Source organism: Phallusia mammillata, chromosome 7 (assembly GCF_965637545.1).
Source record: "Phallusia mammillata chromosome 7, kaPhaMamm4.hap1.1, whole genome shotgun sequence".
Taxonomy (NCBI): Eukaryota; Metazoa; Chordata; class Ascidiacea; order Phlebobranchia; family Ascidiidae; genus Phallusia; species Phallusia mammillata.
The window spans coordinates 17,486,058-17,510,476 of record NC_137258.1 but is presented as its reverse complement, the minus strand read 5'-3'; the positions used below and the strand labels follow the sequence as shown (position 1 = coordinate 17,510,476).

The 24,419-nt window shown below is 39.3% G+C and overlaps 1 protein-coding gene across 3 annotated transcripts in view; it reads left to right on the top strand.

Moving 5' to 3' along the window:
• Nucleotides 1-24,125, top strand: part of LOC145238830 (MOB kinase activator 2-like) — a 35,354-nt gene extending 11,229 nt beyond the window's left edge. Inside the window, exons 1-5 of one of the 3 annotated variants that reach the window (XM_080102107.1) lie at nt 9,208-9,401; nt 15,434-15,585; nt 20,641-20,737; nt 20,981-21,105; nt 22,175-24,125. In XM_080102107.1, coding sequence (XP_079958233.1) covers nt 9,292-9,401; nt 15,434-15,585; nt 20,641-20,737; nt 20,981-21,105; nt 22,175-22,590 — 900 coding nt within the window. In that variant the 5' untranslated portion in view covers nt 9,208-9,291 and the 3' untranslated portion in view covers nt 22,591-24,125. Of the gene's footprint in view, nt 1-9,207; nt 9,402-12,659; nt 12,760-15,433; nt 15,586-20,640; nt 20,738-20,980; nt 21,106-22,174 lie in introns of those variants that run through there. The other 2 variants (XM_080102108.1, XM_080102109.1) reach the window with 2 other exon arrangements.
• Nucleotides 24,126-24,419: the final 294 nt, after the last annotated feature.

Below are 24,419 nucleotides of genomic sequence, written 5' to 3'. Positions count from 1 at the left end.
CATAGTGGAGATTGCTGGTCGTACCAACAACAGTCATGTGGCTTGCGGCTTCATTTGACGAACCGTGCGTTTCAGATTGTGCTCTGAGAGACAGATGGTAGCTGGAAGGTTTTCGTTTCGTGTCTGTTCCTATTGCGTTTGCGGTTCGTGAGATTAGAGGCAAGCCCTCGGGGTGTGAGACTGGGTGGGACAGATGCTCTTATACGGTGCACGCTTGATCACTGCAGACAAACCCTTTGATGTGAGTTTCGCTGATGTGTGAGCACCAACTTTTGTTTTACCATGGTGCTGTCAAAAACTGTTATATTTTTGTTGTTCAAAGAGCAATAATGTAGCTCTGCTTTTTTCGGTGGACTTTACCATACATTTGTTACCATTTGAGAACACGTTTTTTACACTTTTTTGTAGTGTTACTGAGGGGTTCCGTCAGAAACATGCTTCTATTTATTCTTGCTTACTAGTTAGATTCAAAACATTTCTATCGAATTAAAACCCCCTGGGCAACATTGCAATGTCAGAAAATACTTCTCAATTATTCTACCGTTTAAGCCCCTGATTTTTACCTTGACAGTTTTTCATCTCCTACGGCGCAAGAAATCACCAACTTCGAAACCAACTGTTATACCGTGCTATTGTACTGTAGACAGTATCACCCGTTGGTGTATTTACCATTGCGCTCAATTTGTTTCACTTCCCATAGTTAAAAAAACCCAAACTCTCAAAGCGCCAACTCATTGTGGTTAGTCGCTCAGTTGTTTGGCTTAACGAATCATGTTTCTTCCTCCTAACCTGTAGACGAAACTCAGCACGGAAAAACGCATCGGTTAACCCAACAATACGCGAAGGAAATTGGCCATCACCAATCGGCTTCATATTACACAGTCTTCTAGTTTCCATAGCCAACGTAACACGACTTCGCTTTCTGTGCAAAGGTATTGAGAAACACAACATTAACTTTGAGTCAGACGACAGATGACACTTGTTTGACAAACGTTAAAAATTCACACACGCTTCGTTAACTGCGTCAAGGAAAGTCCGTTGTCGCTTGTCATTGCGTCATATCAAAGATGTTTTTACCATACTTGTCCCTAACGTGTTGACGGTTGTAAATCATTCTTATTCTTGTCGATGTCTAATACCCTGATTTGGCGATAATTGGTTGTCAACGGGTTGATGTATTTTGTTGGGTAAAATACTTTTACCAACCAATTCATATGAGATATTGTACACTATTTCGAACCGAAGTTCCACACCCTTTTTTAAAGGGTTTACCTGTTGAATCACTTAAAAGGGGTCAGAAACACCTTAAAATAGTTTAAGAACTCGAGCTATTGCTTTCGTTTGTTGGGGGTGTGTCTTCCTTATAGTGGATAAACAAAAGTTATTTCAGTAGCACCACAAACGCATTCAGTGAATATTAATGATCAAAGACGACCCAGGGACGTCGTTCCCTTTCCTGTGTCTAAAATCACCGTCCATTGTCCACACTGGTTTGGTGGGGCGGGTCACAAGGCAACAACAAACACAACTAGCAACAGACAAGCATTGACTTGCAACCGAGCGCATCCTCGCCAACGGCCAAGCTTAGAGCTCTGGGCTGTTGTATTGGATTCTGGCGAGGACCTGTCGCAAATCGCGGTTTAGGACGGCAGTGCAACCTGTACTGTTAGTCGTGTAATCCGGCATTAATCCTTGAGTGTTTTTGACTCTCTGTGTCCAGTTGCTGTTACTGCTCTGGTTGCTGTTAGAGCATGTGTGGACATAGTTGAAGGTTTCATTATGAGTTGCTTTGTACAATTTGTGTTGTCAATTAGATAAATCAATTTTCTGTGCGTAGATTTATTGTTTCGAATGAGCGCAGCTAGTGATTGCTTTTAATTAATGCCTTAACGTATTTTGGTTTTCTTTTGATAGTGGAGCTGTGGCGAAAAAAACTAATGGCATTGGACTACCTGTATTTTTGTCTTTTGGTTCGGTTAAAGTCAGATTATGTCCCCAATGTCATTCGCTATTTACGTTAGTTTTATGTGAACTTTGAATTTTTTTTGTAAATATCTGAACTCTCCCCGTGGTCGAACGATGACGTCATAACGATAAGGCACTGATCAATAATTAAACAGCGTTTTGCAATGAAGGTCGATGTTTCGAAACGCCTCGTCACAGGTTGAACGGGGTTGACATTCAAACCTTTTCAACTTTCAGTCAAATTTAGACAAACCAGTGACGTCATAGCGCCTGTGATTTATTGGGGAACAAATGTTGAAATTTTTTTTTACAGAACAGGTGGTGTCAAAAATTTATTCGTTTCCATAGTCATCACAATTAAACAGTTACGTCATTGCAATGTACGAGCTTTTTATGGGAACGAACTGATTTTATATTTTCTGTCAACCAAACGTGATGCTTTTCCTTGCACGTTCTTTATCCTTTGAATATTAGCATGGAGGCAGCATAGAAAACATTTTTAATTTAAAAGATTTGAACTTTCCGTTGTAAAATTCTTTCTATCATAAACTTTTTTAGGCAGCGAACCTAATAAAAAAGTTAGTTTTAACTAAAATTTTCCCTTTTAATGACAGTTTGTTGTTTGCTTCACGTGTTTATGTGTGGAGGCGGGGAGTTTTACTGTTTGACATTCGGCTGTTTTTGGTTCAATACTGTGTAGAAACTTACAACACCCGTTTAACAAAGGTTAGAATTATTCCACTGAAGTAAATTTCGGTTATTTGAGCCCACTTGCAGTAATAAACACTTGTCCCGAGCAATTTATAAAAACAAACAGTAAAAATCATCTGGAAATTCGTTTTTCTAAATCAGTGTTGAATCAACGTAGAACAGATGGTATAATCGTAACCAACAAATTATAAAGCAAAGGCAGACAGTATTGCTTTATTTTCGATCCAAAACCTATAGGATAGACATGTTCGGGTGTTGGTGATAAACCTTAGGTGGATTTAAACAAATTGAGCAAATATATTGAGTTTGAGTTAAAATTCATCTGAAGCGTATAACATTTGCCAACTATCGCCCAATGTTGCGCAACATGTATCACATTGGACATGACTAATTGGCCTACTAGACTACAGCATGATTCGCCTTGATTGTGGTGCACGGTTTGAGCACGGTCTTAAATGAATTAACTGACCTTGTATGTCAAAGTTTCAAACTATGTGACACCATATTTCAAACGTACATTAATTTGTTATACAGGTCGAATCGTACCCATTAACTTGCTCACATGTCAGTTGAAGAGGGCGCGGCTCAGTGTCGGTGGCGGAAGGTACAACAGGCATTACGTAGCCGTTAAACGGTCTGCAAACATCGAAACTAAGGTCAAACTGGTGTTGTGAGCGTCCCTGATGATTGTTTTGCACACTTACACTCAGGCAGCGTGGCAACCCCGTGTCGTTTGCCAACGCTAAGAGCTCCGATACGATATTACGTCGTGTATTTTCGTTGTTTACCCAATGCCCCCGCATACAACTGTAGTTTCATCTTGTGCCATCGTTGATCATTAACCTGTATAGTGTGGTGGGTATTCCGTCGGTTGCTATGCTCCACATGACAGTCTCTTTGCTGTCTGGCGTCTAGATTAGCTTTTCTATGATTTAAGGCCCCTGTTGGGCTGTTGTTTGGTTATGCTCCCGCTGTTTTGATGACATTGGTCAGCATGAGTTATTTGTCAGCGCTACGTGTGCTTACATTCGTACACGCCTCGGTCAGTTCTTAGTACGAATTTTCTCAGTAACTTCAAGAAGTAATGGGTCAGCAGGTTTACTGCCTAGTCAACTGTTGGTTTCAATTGCAAGGTAGATTAGGAAAATTATGACCAAATGAACTACCATTTTTTGCTATAGATATTCGCAAGATAAGCATTTTTTCTAGGTTTTCTAATTATTTAGGAAACATAAAAGTACCAGGGTTGTAGGCAAAGTTAGATTTTAGTGGTTTGCATGGATATTACACTTTCATCAATAAACGCATTTTACCTGCCCTATTCTGCTGTGACATAAACAAACTGCGACCTTTCTCGCAGTTATACTGTAAACAAATAGTCAGGTTACAAACATTTTAGAATTTCTAAACGACACGAACACGAGAGCCAGATTAGACTAATGACAGTTTTTTTGGCAAGCGTTACATGTTCAGCATTTCAAGCTTAAAGTTGTTTTTCGTAGTCAGTGCCGTCAACCAAGGTTGTTCAAAAATAGCCACTGAAAATCAAACATCAGAAAAGTTGTTTACGTCTAATTACGTCTAACACAAAACGTCTAACACAAAAAATCGTTCTGTAGCAGTGAAATAATATATCTAATCCAAAAAGGTTAGTACATGACTTTTGCATGTGCAAAGCTAGCAAAGCAGAAGATATGAGCACTAGCAAGCTTTCAAATTTTACATTGCGATTAATATGGACACGCAGGGAATAGCACCAGACAGTTAGTTTGGTCGTGTCGCTCTTTGCATTCAATGGTGGGATTTAAATGGCAGTAATTGTGCAGCATTTGCAACCGTGGACTCGGCATTGGTAACGCACAATTCACGGAAGTGCTACGCTTCTTTTGGTGATGATTGTAACGCTGTAATGAATGTCAAATTTGCAGTCACGGACGCTCCAGCACATAGCAGCAGACTTGCATTGATCAGTTTAAAGCAGTCAAATGTATTGTGTAACTGTTGAATGGCTTGTACCTTGGAGTTTAAATCCTGTTTCCTTTGTTTTAAAGGGAAATAGTTTAAAACTAGAATATAGTGCTTTGCTCTATTTTTAGCTGCAGTTATGCTGAGTTGGGTTTGCAGCAGCCAAATGTTCTGTGTAAAATTGTAATTGCTGGACTACAGAGTTAAAGCAAGTTTTTACACTCTTAGGCGAAAATGGTAAACACCAAGTCGTTACATTTTGAGAACCTCACAAACGTTCAAGATATTGTTTTGGTATTTTAAGATGCCATTTTGTATCTTTGATTTAACAGCAGTCTATAAATGTGTAAAGTAAGTACGCACGTTCCTGTATCATCGAGTTTAAGAACACCCTCCTATACAAAAGTTTGCAAAAACAAATTTTTCCGGTTTGCAAACCTGTTTATAAAAGGTGTAAATTTTGTATTTGCTTTTGATTGGTTGAGGGTCGAATAATTTGGTTGAAAGACGCCATTGTCGGTATACACAGGACAGTAGATCACGTCAGTATTGAACGGTAATGACGTTGTGTTTTGTGAGATTCTGTTTTGCTAGATTTCGGAAAATGGCAATCTGGTTAACTGCAAAGGTTCACGTGTCGGATTACTTAAACTGCCATGCGGTGTTTTAAACAAAGAAGGCCAAACACATATACAAGCCGCTGCTATTCATTAAATTTTTATAACTGGTAGTGGTAAATGTTGTCCAAAGCATTTATGTAATATTTTAACGAAGTTTTGTACAAGCTTTGATAAAAATGTGGAAACTGATACAAAAAATCTACATTTCTATACGCTGTACATTTTTTTCTGCAAGAGTTGGATAATTTTAACCAGGCTATTCTTCACTGAACTAAAAGTTTTGTTTATCTCCTACACCTAACTCAGGGTCAACCATCATGCAATCACCTTTCAAACCAGGGATAATATGCGTGGCTGGCTCAGACTAGGATTAGACTTTCAAAAATTGCTGGTTCCATTCGTGTGCTTATTTCATACGCACGGTGCCAATTTCCTATAACCCGTGCCTCAAATCTTAACTTAAGTCGGGCAGGTATAGTCTGTACTTAAAGTGAGCCCCAATTTTCTTGAAAATTCGTTTTTGCTCAGCTGGGATGTACAGTCGCCGTGTTTGTATGTCAGATCGCGTGCCTGGAAACTCTATAAATATCTGGTTCCCGAAAATTACATATTCTCAGCACTTGTTCTTAGTTGACCGAGGTTTTGGGATGCTATATTGGGACTAATATTGGCATTGTCGGTTTCCGAAAAATATTTACTAGTGATACTAGGAATATCACAAGTTTGGGAAATCTTTATTTCCAGGGTAAAATCAGTTGACAATCTTATAAAAAAAACGGATATATTTCGCTAAAAAAACATCTTCTGTGTCTATAAAAGCAATAAAAGGGATTACAATTAGAAAAAAGCTAATAGTTCCTTCCCAAACACGATCACTGACACCAGGAAAACAAAAAAAATATTTTGACAGAATTAAGAATTATTTATTTGGAGTTTCCATAATGCTGTATTGAAATAAAGAGGAAATTTTCACGAAATTAACATTTATCCGGGTACAATTTCCTACTGATTCAACACTGCGACTTTAAAATGTTTACATGCTTTTAGTTCGCATTCCGCCGGCTGTGGTTGGCATCTTGTTTCGCGGTAAGAAAACTTTCAACGTCAGCGTTCGTTTTGAACCGTGACAGTTTCGAAATCAACTCATAACATGTAACTAAATAAGTAGTCAGAAATTCCTGGCGTGTCTCAGAGTTGTTCAAGGTAAACGTAATACCACATTTGTGTTGAGATCTATAGAGTATAGATACACATCAAAAAGCGTTTTGCTCTTGTTAATGAAGTTAATTTAGTTGCACAAACTGAAGAACCCCCCACGGCGACATATTATGACGTCACTAAGTCATAAATTAACCACCTGGGGTGCAACAAGCAAATTAACTTTATAAACGTAATCTGGTTTTAACCTAAACGTAAAAACGATTATTTGAAATTAGCAATATATATGTATTCTATTGAAATTTCCAACCAACCATTAAAGCAATGTGTCTTGTGTAAAGTTTTTACACTGTACAACTAGGTTTACAGAAAGTGTTTTTTTTATGGGTAACAAAAGCGTGTTTTATGTAGTGTTATCCGTGAAGTATTGCATATAACAGATGTGACACTTGCGCTAAAACTTCACCACGTTGTCATGAGCCATTGCACCATGCTATTCTGCACACGAGACGAAATGCAATTTCCGCTTGTGCAGCGTAACCAGTATTTTTAACGCCTTCCTGACTGCGTCTGTGTATTTCCCCAGTGCTGTACCTTCTTTAGAGATAGAGCTAAAAGTGGTGAATCAGCACTTCGCGTTCGAGGGTTTCGTTGTTAGTTTCCCCTACACTTGTCGCTGTGCCATTTGTTTGCACTGCACCGGCCGCATTACGTGCTAAACTCGAGCGCTTGTTTGCATTGTTGGTTGATGTTGAAAAGTGAATTAACTTTCCTGACAGGGGCACAGTTTGTCCGCCAGGGCATGAATGCCCAACAAATATTATTTTATTGCACTAACAGCAACGTATGGCGTCCATGTTTTGGGAAAACTTATGTTTTTAAGGAGTTTCATTACTGGGAGCAAAATAGCCTCTAATCATCAATGGGTCAAAATAGACATTTCAATGAACTATGGCCACTGTACAATCAGTATATGAACCCTGTTATCTCCGTTTATGTGATTACCAGCCGTCAATTATAGTTACCATCGCACACGAAAAAATTCACAACACGCATCTCTGTTATATCTACAATACGCTCGGCTACGTCTTACGCTTCATTAGACCGTATTAACGCCGTTGTTAAAATATCCCATGCACTGGAGCACTCACGGCGCACCCTGCACGTTTCCAGGTTTCCGCCCGCCAGCACTGGATTAATGTCATTGGTGTCCGGGGCCCCGGATTTAGAACGTCTTCTCGCGAGGACTTGCGACACAATTAAATCTCGCGGTGTTTCGCCGGCGACGTGGTTTTCATCGACGTTCGTCCTTCTATTTGAAGACGAGGGGCTAGCAAATTGACTAAAAGATCCAAGGAGCCCAAGACGCGAGCGCATCGAATTAGCAGCGCCGCTTTTGACGTCACGGCATCGATTTTCGCGGATTTTTGACGTCATAACGTTTTGAGATTGCTACAGTAAAATTGTGCAGTGTATTAATCTTGGCCAGTTGACTAAAAAAGACCGCAGCACCATTTTTTTAGGCGTGTATCAATGGTGAACATATCCATCTACGTAGGTTAGTCTACCATTTTTCAAAACAACGGTTGTGTCAGAACATCCAAATTTGGCTTTAACGTCTGTCTGTTGCCGGTTTACGTGTCAACAAGTTATATCAGGGGCACGCCTCAAAGACACGCCTTTTGAAGTCACACTCACACTGCAACTTTTCACGACATATCGCCAAGACAGTTGTACTAAAATAACCGGATTAGGCGTGTCAGGTTTTGCACGTTGGTTCGGGGGCCAGACGAGTCGCTTCTTGAACGTTAGGCGACAGGATCGAAGAAAAAAGGCAACGCACCAGCTTCCCAACGAGCGTCATGCCGTCCCGCAGTCACGACTAGCTGTTGTACAGACCGTTTTTGTGTTAAAGGTCTCGTCTCGTCTCGTGTTGGTTTACTGCTAGTTTACTGCTGTTGGGTTGTGTATTTTCAAGCGCAGATAAGACTTGTAAGCTTGCAGGTTTTTTCGTAGGTATTCGCAGTGTAGTGTTGTAAGCAGTTTTCTAGAAGTTTCTGCTTAATGACAGATAAATCCAGAACAGGCCCTTTGTTCGAGGCCATTGTTTCTACGGAAAGCTTTACGCTTTACAGTAATGAATAAAACATTAGCGTTTTGTTGAGTCTGTATTGCTTGCTTTTCTAATCAAGAATTTGACGCAGTGATGTTAAAACGAGCTAAAGCGATTTGCCAGACTTACATATAGCCATCAACACCGAGTTCATATTTCTCACTATAAGTAGCTGATGTATAAACTGGAGATTTTGAAATGTCATCAGCTCATTAGGCTCAGTGCAGTCAGCTGTTTGTAGTTTCAATTAGGCCTCATCAGAGAGCTGACCTTGCTTGGCTTGGCCTACCGTCGCTAGCTACTGGGTCATTAGGTTACCACTGCGTTCACGCTTACTATCTATGGCTGGTTGGCTGCGAAAAGACGCGTGCCTGTTTTGAAAGCAAGGACTGTAGTCCAAATGAAATCACTTGGCTTCGTTCTTTGGAAATTACTTTCTTAGAACAGTTGCAGAGTTAAGTTGTGTATTTTTATGGTAGGTTACATGACATGTTATTGTTGTATATGCAGCTTGTTATAGAATTATTTGTGTGGGAAGCAGAGATCTGTGTATTCAAATGGGAGCAGCCTAAAGTACCTGATTGTTTTCTAATTTGGGTTCTTACTGCAGTAAATGGGTATTCTTTTTAGGGCTGCATTAAAATGTTTATTTTATTATGTTGTCTGCTCTACATTCACTACGTTTTCCTATCCAGCAAAAAGTCGTAGGCACTTCTGTACAAATTTAAGTATAAGTGAAGTAAACATAAAAAAACGAACATGACAATGTTGGATCAAATCCTTCAAATCCTCTCGCCACAGAAGGACTACGACCGGGCAAAGAAAACTGCTGCTGGAACTTCCGAGCACAAATTCAAAAGATCCAAAAAGTAAGACCAGTTTCCCCAACCAAGCCTCCAAGGCATTTCCAGTGTCGTAATCAGATCTGAGAAGCGTTTTTATTGCACCACTTCACTAAGGCGTTGTTGTCACTGGATGAGTGTTTTGCTTAGCTTGTTGGTTTTCGGTAAACCACCTCAATAGCCATCTTTGTAATCAACGGTTTAATGTTATTGCCTTGGTGATTAAGGCAACTGCGCGTAGTGAGTGTTTCATAATCCTACATCATCATTTGCAAGTTGGCAATGGTGATAATACGTGCGTTAGCAGTTTCAGGTATAGTGGAAAGTTACTGTTTAATCACCAGCTGCAAGTGATCCTAAGTTATTGCGCATTAATGATGCAAAATTTGTCATCTTGCGAGTTGTTGATATTCATTTTTCCTCTGGGTTCTTTATTGTGCGCAAAAATATGCTATTTTTGTCGCAGTTAATCATTTGGCTATTATTTTTTTATTGCACAGTCAAATCGATTGCATTAGGGTAGGATAATCTTTTTGTGTATTCAATTTGCGAAGCACACACCGGCGCCGGTTCTTGCAAAGCACACATTGACTTTCCTTGCTTTGCAATCAGACACAATCGATAACTGTTCACATGGAGCACGCGTCCGTTAACTGGTTCTTTTGGCATTGGGTTTGCAAAGACTTTTCCCGTTGTTTGGGAAAGTTCGCAACTGGCCAGTTCTGGCGCCTTGAAAGGAAGCCTCGCCTGATGACACGCGGTAAACAATAGCCATGACGGGCACGTGGGTTTTATTTGTGGGACCCGGCACTATTCAATGCCCACAGACGTTACTTTGACTCACAAAAGCATTACGTATTCCCAAAATACAGTCGTTGTTATTGGCTTTAGCTCATTGTAACAGGTTGTCAAGGCGCCAATAAATGGGTCCGCGCGATTGGCTAACTGTGGTCACGTGAGCAAGGATCGATTGATGATTTGATTTGGTCGAATGGGTTATCGACTCCCCGCCTTGTGTCTTAACGGAAACGTTTTACGTTCCATCGTCCGTTAGTGGACGACGATTAGGTTCACCACGGGAGAACTGACCAGTTAATAATGAGCGTGACTTTTTTTCATTGCGTTGCCAAGGAAGTAAATCGGTAAGCCAATAAAGACTCGTTGACTGCCTCAAACTGCTGATGCCTTTACAATTTCAACAATTTGAAACATAACAAACTATTGTTGCAAATCATGAATCACAAAAAAATTCTGATCTGTAAAAAGTGTCTGGAACTTGGCCGAATGGCCTGGCGCGCCTGACCCATGTACAAAACCTGATCGGGTTTCGTCCCCGGGAGTATCGTGGGTTCGAATCCCGTGAACGACAAAGGGCAATTTTCAGTTCTCGGACTGCCGCCTGATTGTCGAAAAATACAATAAAAAAAAAGTGTCTGGAAGTTTTTTTTAGCTTTTACAGATTTTGAATGGTACTGGGTCTGTTGTGCAGGCTTGCAGATTAGTAATCGTGGCAATAGATCTTTTTCTGCATATTTAAACTGCGTCGTGATTTGCCTATAATGTTAAACAAGCGCATGTTACATAAAAAAATTGCATAAAAGCAGAACAGTTTTGCTGTAAGGTTGCACACTTGCAGTATTTAATTGTTTCAAATGGTAATTATGCTAATAGGCCACCCGTGTTAGTAAACGCTTTGTAACCGTATCCCTGACTTGCAAGGCTGAATGAAATTAAACCGATCTATAAATAAGTCGATGCGACCAACTTTCAACGTTCGCTTACGTCATAAATCTTTCATGCAGTCCACTAACTAGGACAGCATCCATTTGGGTCGTGATGGTTTCGTCTTTACTAGTTTAAGAACCACTGATCTAACCGTTAACGAAATTTCGGGTTTCTTTTTCTATCTGCTATTTTTGTTTTTGGTAAATTTTTTAACCATTTTAGGTAATTAATATTTTTTAATTTTTTAATCTTAAACTAATTAAAATATCCCCCGGTGAAAAGTGTAGTATCATCAAACGGCTTGTTTTCATTTCGAGCCCTGCGTTTTTAGCGTGTTCATTTCTTCCATTGCGTAATATCACGCCACTATCATTCTACAAAGAGAATTGATGACATAGCGGCAGCACACGACGCGATTGTATTGTGTAACGAAAAGACAATGTTGTGGGAAAAACCATCGATTCCTCACCCAGAACAAAAACGTCGTGTCAGTTGTGAGAAGTAGTGTTCTGTTGTGGTTAACTGCTTCATATTAAGCTTGTCAAACTTTGTCGTTTTTAAGTTTTTTAATCGGCAGAGTTGATGTTTCTTTTGCACACATAAGCATTGGGCATATATCTTGCTAAAAAAGTACATCGTTTTCTTTTACTAGTTTTTTTTCACCTTTTTCCTTTTTTGCTAATAAAATTACCAATATTTCGATAGCATCATAGTAAAGTTTATTACATTTTATGTAAACTGTTGTCTCTCGAACCCTTCCTTTGCCGATCTAGTATGTTTGTCTTCCGCGAGGTTAAGTCATAAACCCCTATCGCAGACTAGTGCCACTAAATCTCATCGCTACATCCCGAGCCCAGTCAGCTGGCTCGAGGTGACGTAACTCGTTAGTGTTGTTGTATCCGCTCTATGTCATACACGCAGGCGCTTTTCTTAGTTGCGACTGTTGTGACTACCTAGTGCTGCTGCGTACGGCGTTAACTAAACCGCTTTTTGTGCGTCCGTGATAAATTATTTAAGTTTTTTCCGCACCAATTTACTGCGTGCAAAGCTGGGAATATCACCTAAATGACAGATTTTCACATAGTGGCTCCGGTGCCTGTACCGTAGTCATAATCTCGGTTTGAAACGTATTTTTAGCATAGAAACATAAAACAGCTTTAGACCTTGGAATGCGTATATGCCAGATTAACAATATTCCGCAGACTTATAAACAGTTACAGCTGAAGGCCTTGTGTAAACAACCTATGTTGTAGCCAAATACGTAACCTTGCAGGTTATTGTATGTGGGTAACTACGCGGTTAATATCAGGTTGCCTGGTTTAGGCATACGCTGTTAACCTTCAGGGCGCGATAAAGCACGAGTTTAACTGTGGCAGGTTACCACCTTGTAAGTAAACTTCGGCTTTGCCGCGCTGACAGCAAACAGGCAATAAAGCTTTCGTCTTGGGTATTTGCTTTCGTTCCTAGATGTCGATTTTCATTAGTGGAACTTCGATTTTTTTTCCTTTCCTTCGCAGAACAGCGTGCTGCAGTTGCCATGTTTTTGTGTGTAGTTTGTTAGCAATACAGAATAGTGTGGTACAGTGTAAAATAGGTTTAGAAACGGATGGATCTGGCCTTCTGGCCGCACGGGAATGGACATGATCAACTTTATTATCAGGTGCTGTTAACAGTTTTTGACCGTTCAAACTGCTGTTTCCGTTTTACGTTGGTATTTGAAAGGCTTATGTGTGTATTAAACGGTTTAACAAAGAACACCTTTGTAAAGCGACATTGTCGACGTATTCAGGTACATGCTGCAAGTTTAAGGACGTTGACGTTTCCCACAATTAACAGTTTTTGTCTTCAATACTTACAGCAGCAAGTAACTTATCTGCAGCGGGTACAGCAAGTAACTTATATCCCAGGTTGAGAAAGGTTTTAATTTTTCAGTGATGTTATGCGTTTCTTTTGCTTTGTTGTTTCTTGTCAACAAGTCTGTATACCGCTGTGATATGGTGTTTCATGAAGCTTTTCGGACGTGTCATGAGGTTAATTCATCATTGCCGGAAGTCCTGATGCTTACGCACCTTGCATTTTGCTTTCCAGCCGTCTACACACTATCGATGCTTAGCAGTACACAATGGCCATTGTGACTTATTTAGGATGAATGTAGATGACAATCGACGGATTCTAAAATGCTCCCATTTAGTTTGTGTTTATCACGACAATCAAGCGACCAATTAGGAAAATAATGCACTTGTGTTTGGACAGATGCTTATGACATTTTCACTGTTTATGGAAAGTTTAAATTATTTGCTGTTTCATCATCAAATTTACGTACAAGGTGCTTTTGTTGTTGAAATGCAAAAATTTCAACCAACGTTGAGTAAACTCATACATCTAACTACGTGGACCTAATTTGAATAGTACAACGTTGTAGTACCCACTATCCACTATTTAATGTCAATTTGCTCACAACTAAAACAGTTTTTGGCGTTAATTAGCACACGAGCAAGGTAACAGCTGTTTCTTAATGAATATGATTTCATAACACATGTATAGCCATAATATGAAACCCGTGTTGCAATAAATAGTGTTTTCACCTTTACCCTTTTGTATCTGCCGTGCCAAGCTGCCCATGAAAGTTTGTTTTACGGCGCAAAAACCGCCCTAGGCGAATTCCTCCTTTGCTGTTGTTTCTCCTGTGCACAAATTTAACATTCAGAAAAAGATACAACCCACAAAGTACCAACTAGAGGTCAAATCTCTATCAAAACCGAGCATTCAGTTCTTGTATGCATTCTATAAACAAGCCGGTTTTGTCAGTGTGAAATATGGGTTTTATTTTTTTGGCCTTTGTCTATTGTGCACATAAAATTGCTTAATCTTTGACATGTAATTGGTAGGCTTGTTGAATGCTCATGTAGTTTAACATTTTCACCAAAGTATTTGTTATTTAACGGTTCAATCATGTAATGCTTTCCGTGCTACAGTTTCATGTTTCGTCTTCGTCGACTGTTATATATATGTACGATACGAGTCGTGACAACAACATGTAACTTATTGTGTTGCTTAAAATAGACGATTTCGTTATTCTTGTCCAACTTAGTAAACAAATTCTGGCCAACAACGTTATACAAAGTCAAGTATGTGATATTTGACGACACATTGTATTTAAGACTATCAAAAACAACTGTATTACGCTGTACGTACTTTATGCAGTAAGTTTGACTTCATTTTCCAAACGAAAATTGTCCACACAACTGTGTCAACGGTAACATGTACATCACGTTTTCATTAAACCGTGTTGGACCATTATAATCAACCTTCTGGTCACTATCTATAACTTTAGTAACAGACATTTTGTAAGGTCATTTAACGGTCGTTTATATATTGATAGACAAAGTCCAACACGGTGATACACATCCATTCACTAATCACCGATTTCCATTGTTTTCATTATAATGTGACTGCTAGATGTGGGGCAGCCCTCGGGTTATTGTGACGTCACAATTAATTCGTTTTTCGATGTGTGCGTGTTGCGCGATGAAATATTTGCTATTTAACTATCAAGTCAAACATAGTCCTCACAAACGGAAAACAAGTTTTTAAACCCAGCGATAGCCACACGAACGTTGCCGAGCAACCGAGGAAGTCGCAGCCGCCGAAGTCTGATTTGTTTCATATCCTAGACACACAAATAGATGGTTAATATGTGGCGGTGTGTTCCGAGTTATCTGATACAAAAGCCGCGTTTGCCTGTTAGTCTGATACAAAAGCCGCGTTTGCCTGTTGACTGGCACTTGCCTGACCTTGCGTGTGTGGATTATCAACGAGTGGTGAAAACACACGATTGGCTGACGTTATTTCCTTTTTACTATCAGTGAGGCCATTAGGTCATACATTGTTGCAGGTATTGATTGTGTTGTTTGATCACAGTGGCTTTACCCGTTCATGCCTTTGGTTATCAGTCATTTGTGTAATGGCGTTGAAATTGACTATTCTTCTTTCCAAATTGTACTTGTTTAGAAAACTATCAGTTGTATAGTGACCTCAGCTTTGTGGATCTAGTTTTTGAAAAAATGCTAGCCACACTAAGCAGCAAAAATGCAGTGGCTTATATGATAATGTACACGCATATGCCTTTACATACACAAATCTTTGTCATGGTCCTCGCGTTTGTAAACAAGAGTGACCTATATGTCAATTAGAAACTGTTCTATGTGTTTAACACACACCAACGTTTACTTAACAATACAAAAACATCTCCGCTCGAAGATATTGTTCGAAAGTCAATTGTATTAGTTGTCCTGTTACGACATTTAAAATAAAAATGTGTGTTTTTGTTTCAGGAAAGGGAAGAAGAATGACAAAAAACCTGTGATCGAGGAAAAGAAACCCTACCTTGATATCGAGCTTTGTCAGCAACGTCCAATCTTCGAACTTATGAAGGTTGTGCGGATGCCATGCAAAATGGACCTTAAAGAATGGGTGGCAACACAAAGTAAGTACCAAAAACCCTTGGGTCAATCTTTTGTACGACAAAAACGAAAAGTATTCCGATTTGTTACCACGACATATGGAAGAATTCTTGAACAGTAATTTGCTTCAATGCTCTAATGCGTATGTTGTTTTTGAGATATGGGGAATTAACGATGAAAGTTACACCCATAACGTGCCAATATGTTATCTTACTGATCGCAAGTACGATAACGTAAGGTTGAGGCTAAAATTAACGCCATTTTTGCAAACTCACTGCGTAGAAATCGTATTTCAGAAACTCTTGTGGTTTATCCTATTCTAAGGTTCTGAGGAATATACGAGGCGTAACCACATTTTAACGCTGGTCATTGGCTAATAATTGTGTAATATAATCTGTTGTGACGTTTGGTTTGAAACGTTTTTTTTTACTGAGCAATAAGTTTAGAATAACATGGGTGTAATTAAGGAATTTTCCACAAACGTTTATGTGATTTTTGTGAATTAAAACCCGATGTCAATAATATTACCGAGAAAATGTAAGTAATACTCGTGTAGTACTGTTAAATAGATTGTTCAAGTTTCTGTATCCCATTATTGTTCATGGCCGATCTATAACTTTTCAAAGATTGGTAGTTGGACAACGTCTTTTCTGGCTCTTAACTCAAAAAACAATCACAAATTACAGAACAGATTTTTAAACCCATTTTAATTTGCCAACCGTCATCCAAAATACCGTTTCAAATTGTTTTTCTGCAATGACAACACAGTGATAACTTCACCTCTCATTGACGCCCGCTCAATCGCAACGCTAAAAAATCACCTGGCATTATCTTCTCTACAGCTTTATTTATAGAAGAGCGTTTTTATTGTGTCACATCTGTTGTTCGAAATTCCAGTTGATACTTGCGAATCTGATTAGTGGACGGTCTGGCACTCTGTGCTATAGATATCTTATTCGTTTGTCGTTAACGGTTCTATTTGGGGGCAAGTGTACCTGTCTTTTTTGCTGAATAACATTCCTTTATTCGCGTGAACATTGAAGTAGCGCAATAGTTTATTTTGTAAACCGAAAAAACAGCTTCTTCGTTTGTACAATAAAAAAGCATGTAGTGCGCCAAAAATCATTGACTTGAAAACGTTATATTCTCCCATTTTTTAGTCAGAAGTCGAAATAAAGGTCATTTTCAGTCTCTACCGTACCTCCAAAGTGGTTCAATTCGAATCGAAAGCCTAAATTTTTTCTCAATTTAAAATAAATTTCAACCATTTTCGGTGCATATTTTGATTAACTAGAACCCAAACCCTCCACGAAATATCAGTATCATAACCACATCAACTGATGCACGTATGTTTAACCGCTGACATTATCGCCATACTCCAAATCCGCACGAACTGTTGTGTATCACAGCACACACCCAACAATGCAGCTGCGTCGTGTATACCCTTCCTAACCATATATACACGTACTCCACTTAACCAAATCACTGGTGGTTACTGGTTTTCTTCGCATGGTAGCCTGTTCCCAAACAGGGTTGAAATATTTTTCACCCCTGTCGTTTCAAAGTCTGTACTTTATTTTGCAAATTTGATATCATCTAAGGTTAAAGTAGAGATCGTATATCGTTACTATTTGTTTACCAAATGTGTTGGGTTCTTTAGTGTGGAATTTGTTGGTTTGAAAATAAATCTTTCTGTGGTGTTTAAACGTTTTGTGCAATCAAACTGTGCTTAAAGTGGGTAACATAATAATGATTTGCAAAACGCATTTACAATTTAGTCATCACAAATTCATTGAAAGACTTATTTTGAAGTGCGTCACATTTTACGTAATCTCGATATTTTAGTCAATGCAAAAAGGCAATCAAATGTTTTGCTGTATAAATACAATTGGGCTGCAATAATGATATCCTTTAAAATTCGTTGCAAACCCGTGTTAACATACATCTTGCTATGATATTTTTTCGCAGTTATCTATACAGTAAAGTAAATGTAAGATCTACTCTGAATGTTACCCATTTTGGCGCTGTGTTTTTATGAAGTAAAGCAAGTAAGGAATTTTCCGTTAAAATTGTATTGTCTTGATTTCGAGTAAGTTGATACCATTGCTCCCGAAACTGAAACCTAATAGGCTGTGATTACTGTGTCATAGTTCTCTGCCAGATCATAGGAAGGTAATTCCCAGTGTGAAAAAGTCCACATTCTCGACAAAAATACACCTACACTATAACATACTGTAACGATTCACTGAAGTTGTGATCTGTAAAAAATGTGAGCAACCGGGCGAAAATGAAAATTACCCGTTAATTAGACTTATTGAGAATAGTCGTTTTTGTTCTTAGAAAATATTTTTTTGGCGTTTGGGTCTTTGCCCTGTTATTTTTAATGCCGAAAAGCAAGGGAGAAAAGGATATGTGTTTGGGTTGCTTTTGATGCAAACTTGCGGGCCTGGCGTAGTGTAATGTGTTTATAAATGGCACATTTCTTTAAAGAATACAAATACATTGCCTTACATACATCTAGTAATAAGTTACGTTGAACATAAATTCATTACTGGGATCAGCCCTGAAACGTGTATGTAAACCAGCAATCACGACACATTCATGTGTAAATACGTTATACCGAATCAGCCGGTTATATCTAGTAATGTTTTTAACCGTAAGCAAACTTAGCTACCAGAATTTCACCACCTTTCATTACATGGTTTGTTATCGAAACCCAACTTACTACGTACGACTTATTTGCTCCAAAGCACTCTTTGTTATTCCCAATTCAGCGACATCTGGACGCTCAAGTCATTGTACTGAACACAATGCCATGTAAATAATGGTAACCTCGTCCGAATACCTCCGAAAGTCTGTTATCCATTCAGCGAAGATGATTAAATCATTTATTTGTGTGTTTCTAACTCCTTGGTGGGCGTAACCCCAGGAATGTCGTGGTTGCTTCGGGGTTTTACGTGGTCTTTGTGGTCGCGAAATGTGTTTGTGTTTTATCAGCAGTAGAGGGTTTTATCTTGGCGAAAATATTTTGCTTGATTTTAAAGATATCTTGTCCATGGTGAGCGATGGGTTGTCCAGCACGTTTGGCATCTAAGTTTTTACCCGCAAAATTTTAATGATGATGTTTTATGGTAATAGCATTGTTTTTTTGTGTGTTTGGGGTTTTAATCGAGTTGGATTTGAGTTTTTTTTTGGAATATCGGGGCCGACTAAAGGGACTATTGACGCCTTTTGTCTAAAAATTACAATATTACATGTAACACAGTATTGATTGTGGTTTTATACATATATCCTGTGTAGTCTTACAAGCGCAGACATTAGATAGTCTGGCATATAAACAGAAAATATTCACCCTGATGCGTTCTGAATTATCCAAACCGAAGCGATGTAACCCCCGGGTTTCCTTTACCTTCGCAATTCCCCTAACACAAAACACAAAATCTGATACCAATTCCTAAAGCATTCCATTGCCCTTATGCCTACATTGTAATTCCAAACGTGGTCATCTTTTATATCTTGATCTTTTTGTGTCGCAATCACTCTTACTTAGCGACATCGGCACAAAATGTACGGAATCCTCTCGGATGTTTACACTGCGATCATCTGATATGACGTAAGATGCCCTAATGTCGGTTTCTGATCATTGGGGTCAATGACAAAAGAAATATATTTTTGACATTTATTTTTATTGAGGGTACGTATTGTGGGCAAAAATATGGTATTTATTGACAATGGGCTAAAACTACACTGCACTGCTTTCGTTATTTGTTGCTGAGCGCAAACTGGCAATACGAAACTGGTTAAATGATTCGAATTATGGCCATAAATAGAACAGTTATACGTACGTGACTAACAATTGAACGTTTTTGTCACTCACATCAAAGATAAATGTTGAACACACAAAATGTATATTCAGGTCTAAGTGGAAATCTCAGTCTTTATCGCCACGAATATGAATTACCGGAAAATCTTGAATATAGATGGTCGTAAACACGAACAGACGTTTTCATGGCAGCTGCCCCGCGTCGTAAAAGACACAATCTCGTATTGTTACCCCGTTGTCATTGGATTGTGATCAAATGTTTGGCAATATTTGAAAGGTTAATATCGCCATGACGATTCTCGTTCAAATTCCACAGTCATTGTGGTCAAAATATCTCCGACAGTAAAACTATTTTCCGCGTCCATTTTGCCTGAGAAAAATATTCAATTGTGACTTAATTTTATAAGCTTTGGCGAAATTCGTCCCGCTGCTAAATGTAAATCGACTTTCAAACAATGACATGACTCAGCTCACATTTACTCAGTAAGTCGTAACAATTTCACAACCCTGAAGCCACGGGAACTTGTGATTGTAAAACTCTTGCGACAACGCCCTGCATTGCAGAATTGCGCGTCAAACCATTCATGACATACACGTGATCTATGTCACGTGGTGTGTTTAAGCATGTTGGTTTATTGAGCATTGGGAGTGATGTTTTTTCGTCGAATTGGACGTTTAATGACTCAGTTAGCAAACAGTAGCCTTAATAATTGCATGTGACATGTTGTGGCCGTGTTTGACATTACGTCGCTGTAGTACGAGTCCTGTGTGTTTCTGTTGTTCAATCAAATTCCACCATCATTAAACGCACACTTCCTACTGTACGGTAATAGATAACTTGGTGTCAAATTTCACCGCATGACCTCAGCGTTTTCGTCGGTCAGGACATGATGACGTAATTAGAAATTAACAGTTTATCGTTAGTGGTTACAACAGAACCAATCAATTTTAAGTTGTTGGGATTGGTACATATAATTTTGTCTACACTGCATTAACAATTCCTTATTCAAATTAAACTGTATTGAAGTTCTGCTTTATATTGAAGGGGTTTAGATTTTTGCTTATTCGGTATCATTTATTCCTTATTCAAATAGAATTGCATCGACATAAGCTTTAGTGTACTTCAATGCAAATTTTGCATATTTCGTATTTATTAGTGCCTTATTTAAATATACTCGTACAGACAAATTATTTAGTTAAATTTGTTGACAAAATTACTTGCTGGCAGCAAATTTTTTATTTTTGTTGTTTTTAGCAATATCCCTCTTTCACAATGTGAATCTGCTGTACGGAACAGTATCCGAATTCTGCACCGCTGAGACTTGTCCTGTGATGCAAGGACCTTGTCAAACGTAAGTTCAGCTACTTCTTCTTTTGGCAACCGACTTTTTTGTGCTTCAGTCATTGAAGTATGTGCACGGCTAACCTAAACTAACTAAGATCTTTTTGCTATTGTGTCATTGCTTGTAAAAATTAAAACATAAAATATACATTGTTCTGCATTTATTGTAAGATCTATGCGACAATATTTCATTGCTACTTTTTTCATAAGTATGAAGCGACTCAACTTTTATTTGTTTACTTCTTTTCTACAGGCAATACACGTGGGTGGAAGAACGGGGGAAAAAATTAAAATGCACCGCTCCTCAATATATCGATTACGTAATGACATTCTGTCAAAAGTGTGTCAGTAATCAGGAACTGTTCCCAACCAAATACGGTAAGCGAGAGTTCATTGTTTGCAAAGTTTCGAAGGGTTTTCATGTAAGGTCGTTGCGATTCTTAGAACTGGTTGTGCTTTCTATTAACCCCACGTTAAATGCTGTTTGCAGAATAAAATAAATTTAGCGTGTTAATATAGGCCATTGTTGATTGAAACTTGGCATATTGTTGAAATAAAAACAAAACTATTGTTGAATAACGTAAGTTTTACTAAAACTAAGAAAAATATTCGTAAGGGCGCCATTCACAGTTTAATTGATTTTTAGCATGTAAAATTTTGTAGCAGAAATTCTAGTCAAAGCCACGAACAGATTGCCATTGAGAATTGATCATTTGTTATTGCAACGCTTTTTCGTATCTAGCTCGGCCGATAAATAATTTACGCTGCCAGCAGCTACGTAATATGTTTTTATGCTGAGCCGTCGTCCAATAATGTGAGTTGTTTGTACAACTGACAGTCGCTTAGCGATGATGCCTCAAATAAAATGTAGTCACCCGACCCTATAAAAGGAATTTAATTTTGGGAAACCTTCAAAAAATGGCTATTAATACCTTAGTTATATCATCTAAAAAATGTGATTTTTGTAGAAATTAGGGTTTTCGTTTTAAAAGTGTTTGAATTCACAGATGTCGAAATAGAAAATAGGCCAAAACCAATCCCTGTTCTAAATGTGACCTGTCAAAAATAAGTATTATTTTCTTGTTTTTTTTCTGCCATATTGCAATTTTCGATTTATAAGGTTATCACTAAGGTTTTATCATTAAAACAAACCGTTTTAGTGCAACTGTTATCACCATTTTAGAGGACAAACCAATACCTTGTTTTGTTGACAATCTAATATTTGTTTTGTTGAGATGTACTTGAAAACATTTCAATTAAAAGCTGAATCATATAGTCTTCTGGGCCTAATGGAGGTGTTAAGTGGTCTCGCAAGCATTCCCATGTGGCCAGGCATTTATGCATGAGTGTTAGCTCTGGTGGTTATAAACACTTAGGTCTGATCCCAGTAATATACACTTATACAAGATTGCTAACTTGTAGCCTAAACTTTCCTTTTGCCTTACAGCTCAATTTTTCGCCGACAATTTCTTTACGGAGATCAAGAAGGTTCTTAAGTTCCTGTATCACGTGATAGCGCATATGTACTACGCACACTTTGCGCGTTTACGACAGCTCGACCTCCATCTATATTTAAACGTCGTCTTCAAACACTTCATCCTATTCGTTCGGGAATACGAACTGCTCGATCCCAAAGAAACTGCGAGCCTCGACGACCTGGTCAAACTAATGTTAAACGAGAAGCAAACGGACGCGCCAGTAGAGGTCCCCACGGCGCCTGTGACTCCACGCTCGAACGCGGCTTCACCGGGCCCACCAGTCGTGCAGGCCAAAAACAATTTTCAACACCAGCAGTTGGTAAATGCGTCTCGAAGCAACGGTGCCGCAAGTATACGTTTTTCATCGATACAAGATTGCGGGTGAAGGCACGATTGATTCGAATAACACTGCCCAACATGCTGCGACATTGGGTCGAAGTTTCGGCCCCGTGGGGGTGCACACTGCTCCCCCACTGAAGCGAAGTCTTGCCACGGCGCTCCCCACAACCACCACACCGCTGTTCTTTTTGCATTCACGGTGCTTTGGAATCCTGCACGCCGAGCGCTGTATCCTCGACTGTTGCTCTTTGCGATTTTTTGATTTCTTTTCACTGCTTTTGGCCTCCCTGGCAAGTGACGGCTCCACCGTATGGCTGTAGATTGATTTTATACGTGTAGTGAAATTTTTAGAGTTTAGCTTTGGAGGAACGCCGACTCAAGAACGGTTTAAGGATGGTGGGAGGGATTTCCCGGGAAACACTCCCGCGAAAATGATCTCTCATTATAACGGAAGCGTCGGTAGACTGAGTGCCAAAGCGCGTGTTTTCTGACGTTCAGTAGCAGCTTGCAGATTTTTCCGCCATAATCCGTAGCCTGTCCGATTTTACTACAGAAATACCATAAACTGCGCATAATTTGTGAATACGGATACGGCGTCTACTGTACGCTTAAAGTCCGCAAGCGAGAAAACGTTTATCTTACTATGCAATAGCGCGCTGAAGCGCCAACCAGGAACGTGCGAAGCGCTCCGCTGCGCCCTCGAGCGGCGCCATGATGCACCCTGGAAGTCCTATGGGATAAAACGACGCAGTAACCGTGCGCTTATGTTAAAACGTCTATTGCGTGAAAATGTGGCCGTCTTACTTCTTTGGGGTTTATCCAGTCGGTTTTATGTCGCTGACGATTGTGGTTCACACGTACCCGTGCACTGGCAGTTGTCAATAGGCATTTAAATGGTGTGAAAATGTCGGTTATTGAAATCGACCTGTCGCTTCAGTTAAATTTTGGCATAACTTTGCCAACAAAACACAAGTTCTGTGCTTGAATTTGCTACTTTGAATGACGAAAAAGTGTTGTTTGTTACCTTTTACCCGAGTTCCTACTAACCTGTTACGCGGATTAATAAACCCGAGACGAGCCTTTTTGGCGTTCAACGGTTCAATACTAATATTTGCACGGCCTGTCAAGAGCGTGCTTTGCCTAATCGAATTTGTGGAATGAAGCACGGTCTTATTGCCCAATAACCAACCCTATACGTTTCTTAATCCGTTTTGTGCAATTCTGTAACGTTATTTGACGCTGCGGTCCTCCGACGAATCTGTTTCGCAACCCCCCAGACACTAGGTGGCGATCACTTCATGTGACGTCATTGCGCTTGGGGTTGATTCCTGCGGCGGTACTCCCCCATTGGAGGGGGTAAAACCCTTTTTCGCTACCGTCTACCGTAGTTTCCGTGCACTTTCAGGTCGCTCATCGGATTTGTTGCGGTCGGGCGCCGTTCGTTTATTTTGGCGTTGTTTTGCTATGTTTTATGACAACCGTTTTTTCTTTCGTTGCCCTTTGTTGCCCCGCCACACCCCTTCTATCGCGACACGCCCCCTCACTGACGCGTGGTAATAAAATGTACGGTCTCTAACAGAATCAGTTTGTAAAATGATATGTTTGAAAAGATTGAGATTTTAAAAGATGAGCCTCTCTCAAGAAATTGCAAGTAGCCTATGGTTTCTACAAACATTGTAAAATGGGAAGTGCGTCAATAGAAGGCACAGCACAAAATATTCAACTTCATACCAGCGATGTTAAAATTAGATGACGGTATAATTATAAACCAAGTCATTAGGCAGAGCGATCTTGATAAACTCCTATTCGAAAACAATATATTGTTAAAATTGGCAGTTAAGAAGAAAAGGCAAACAATACTGCCGAACAGCCCTC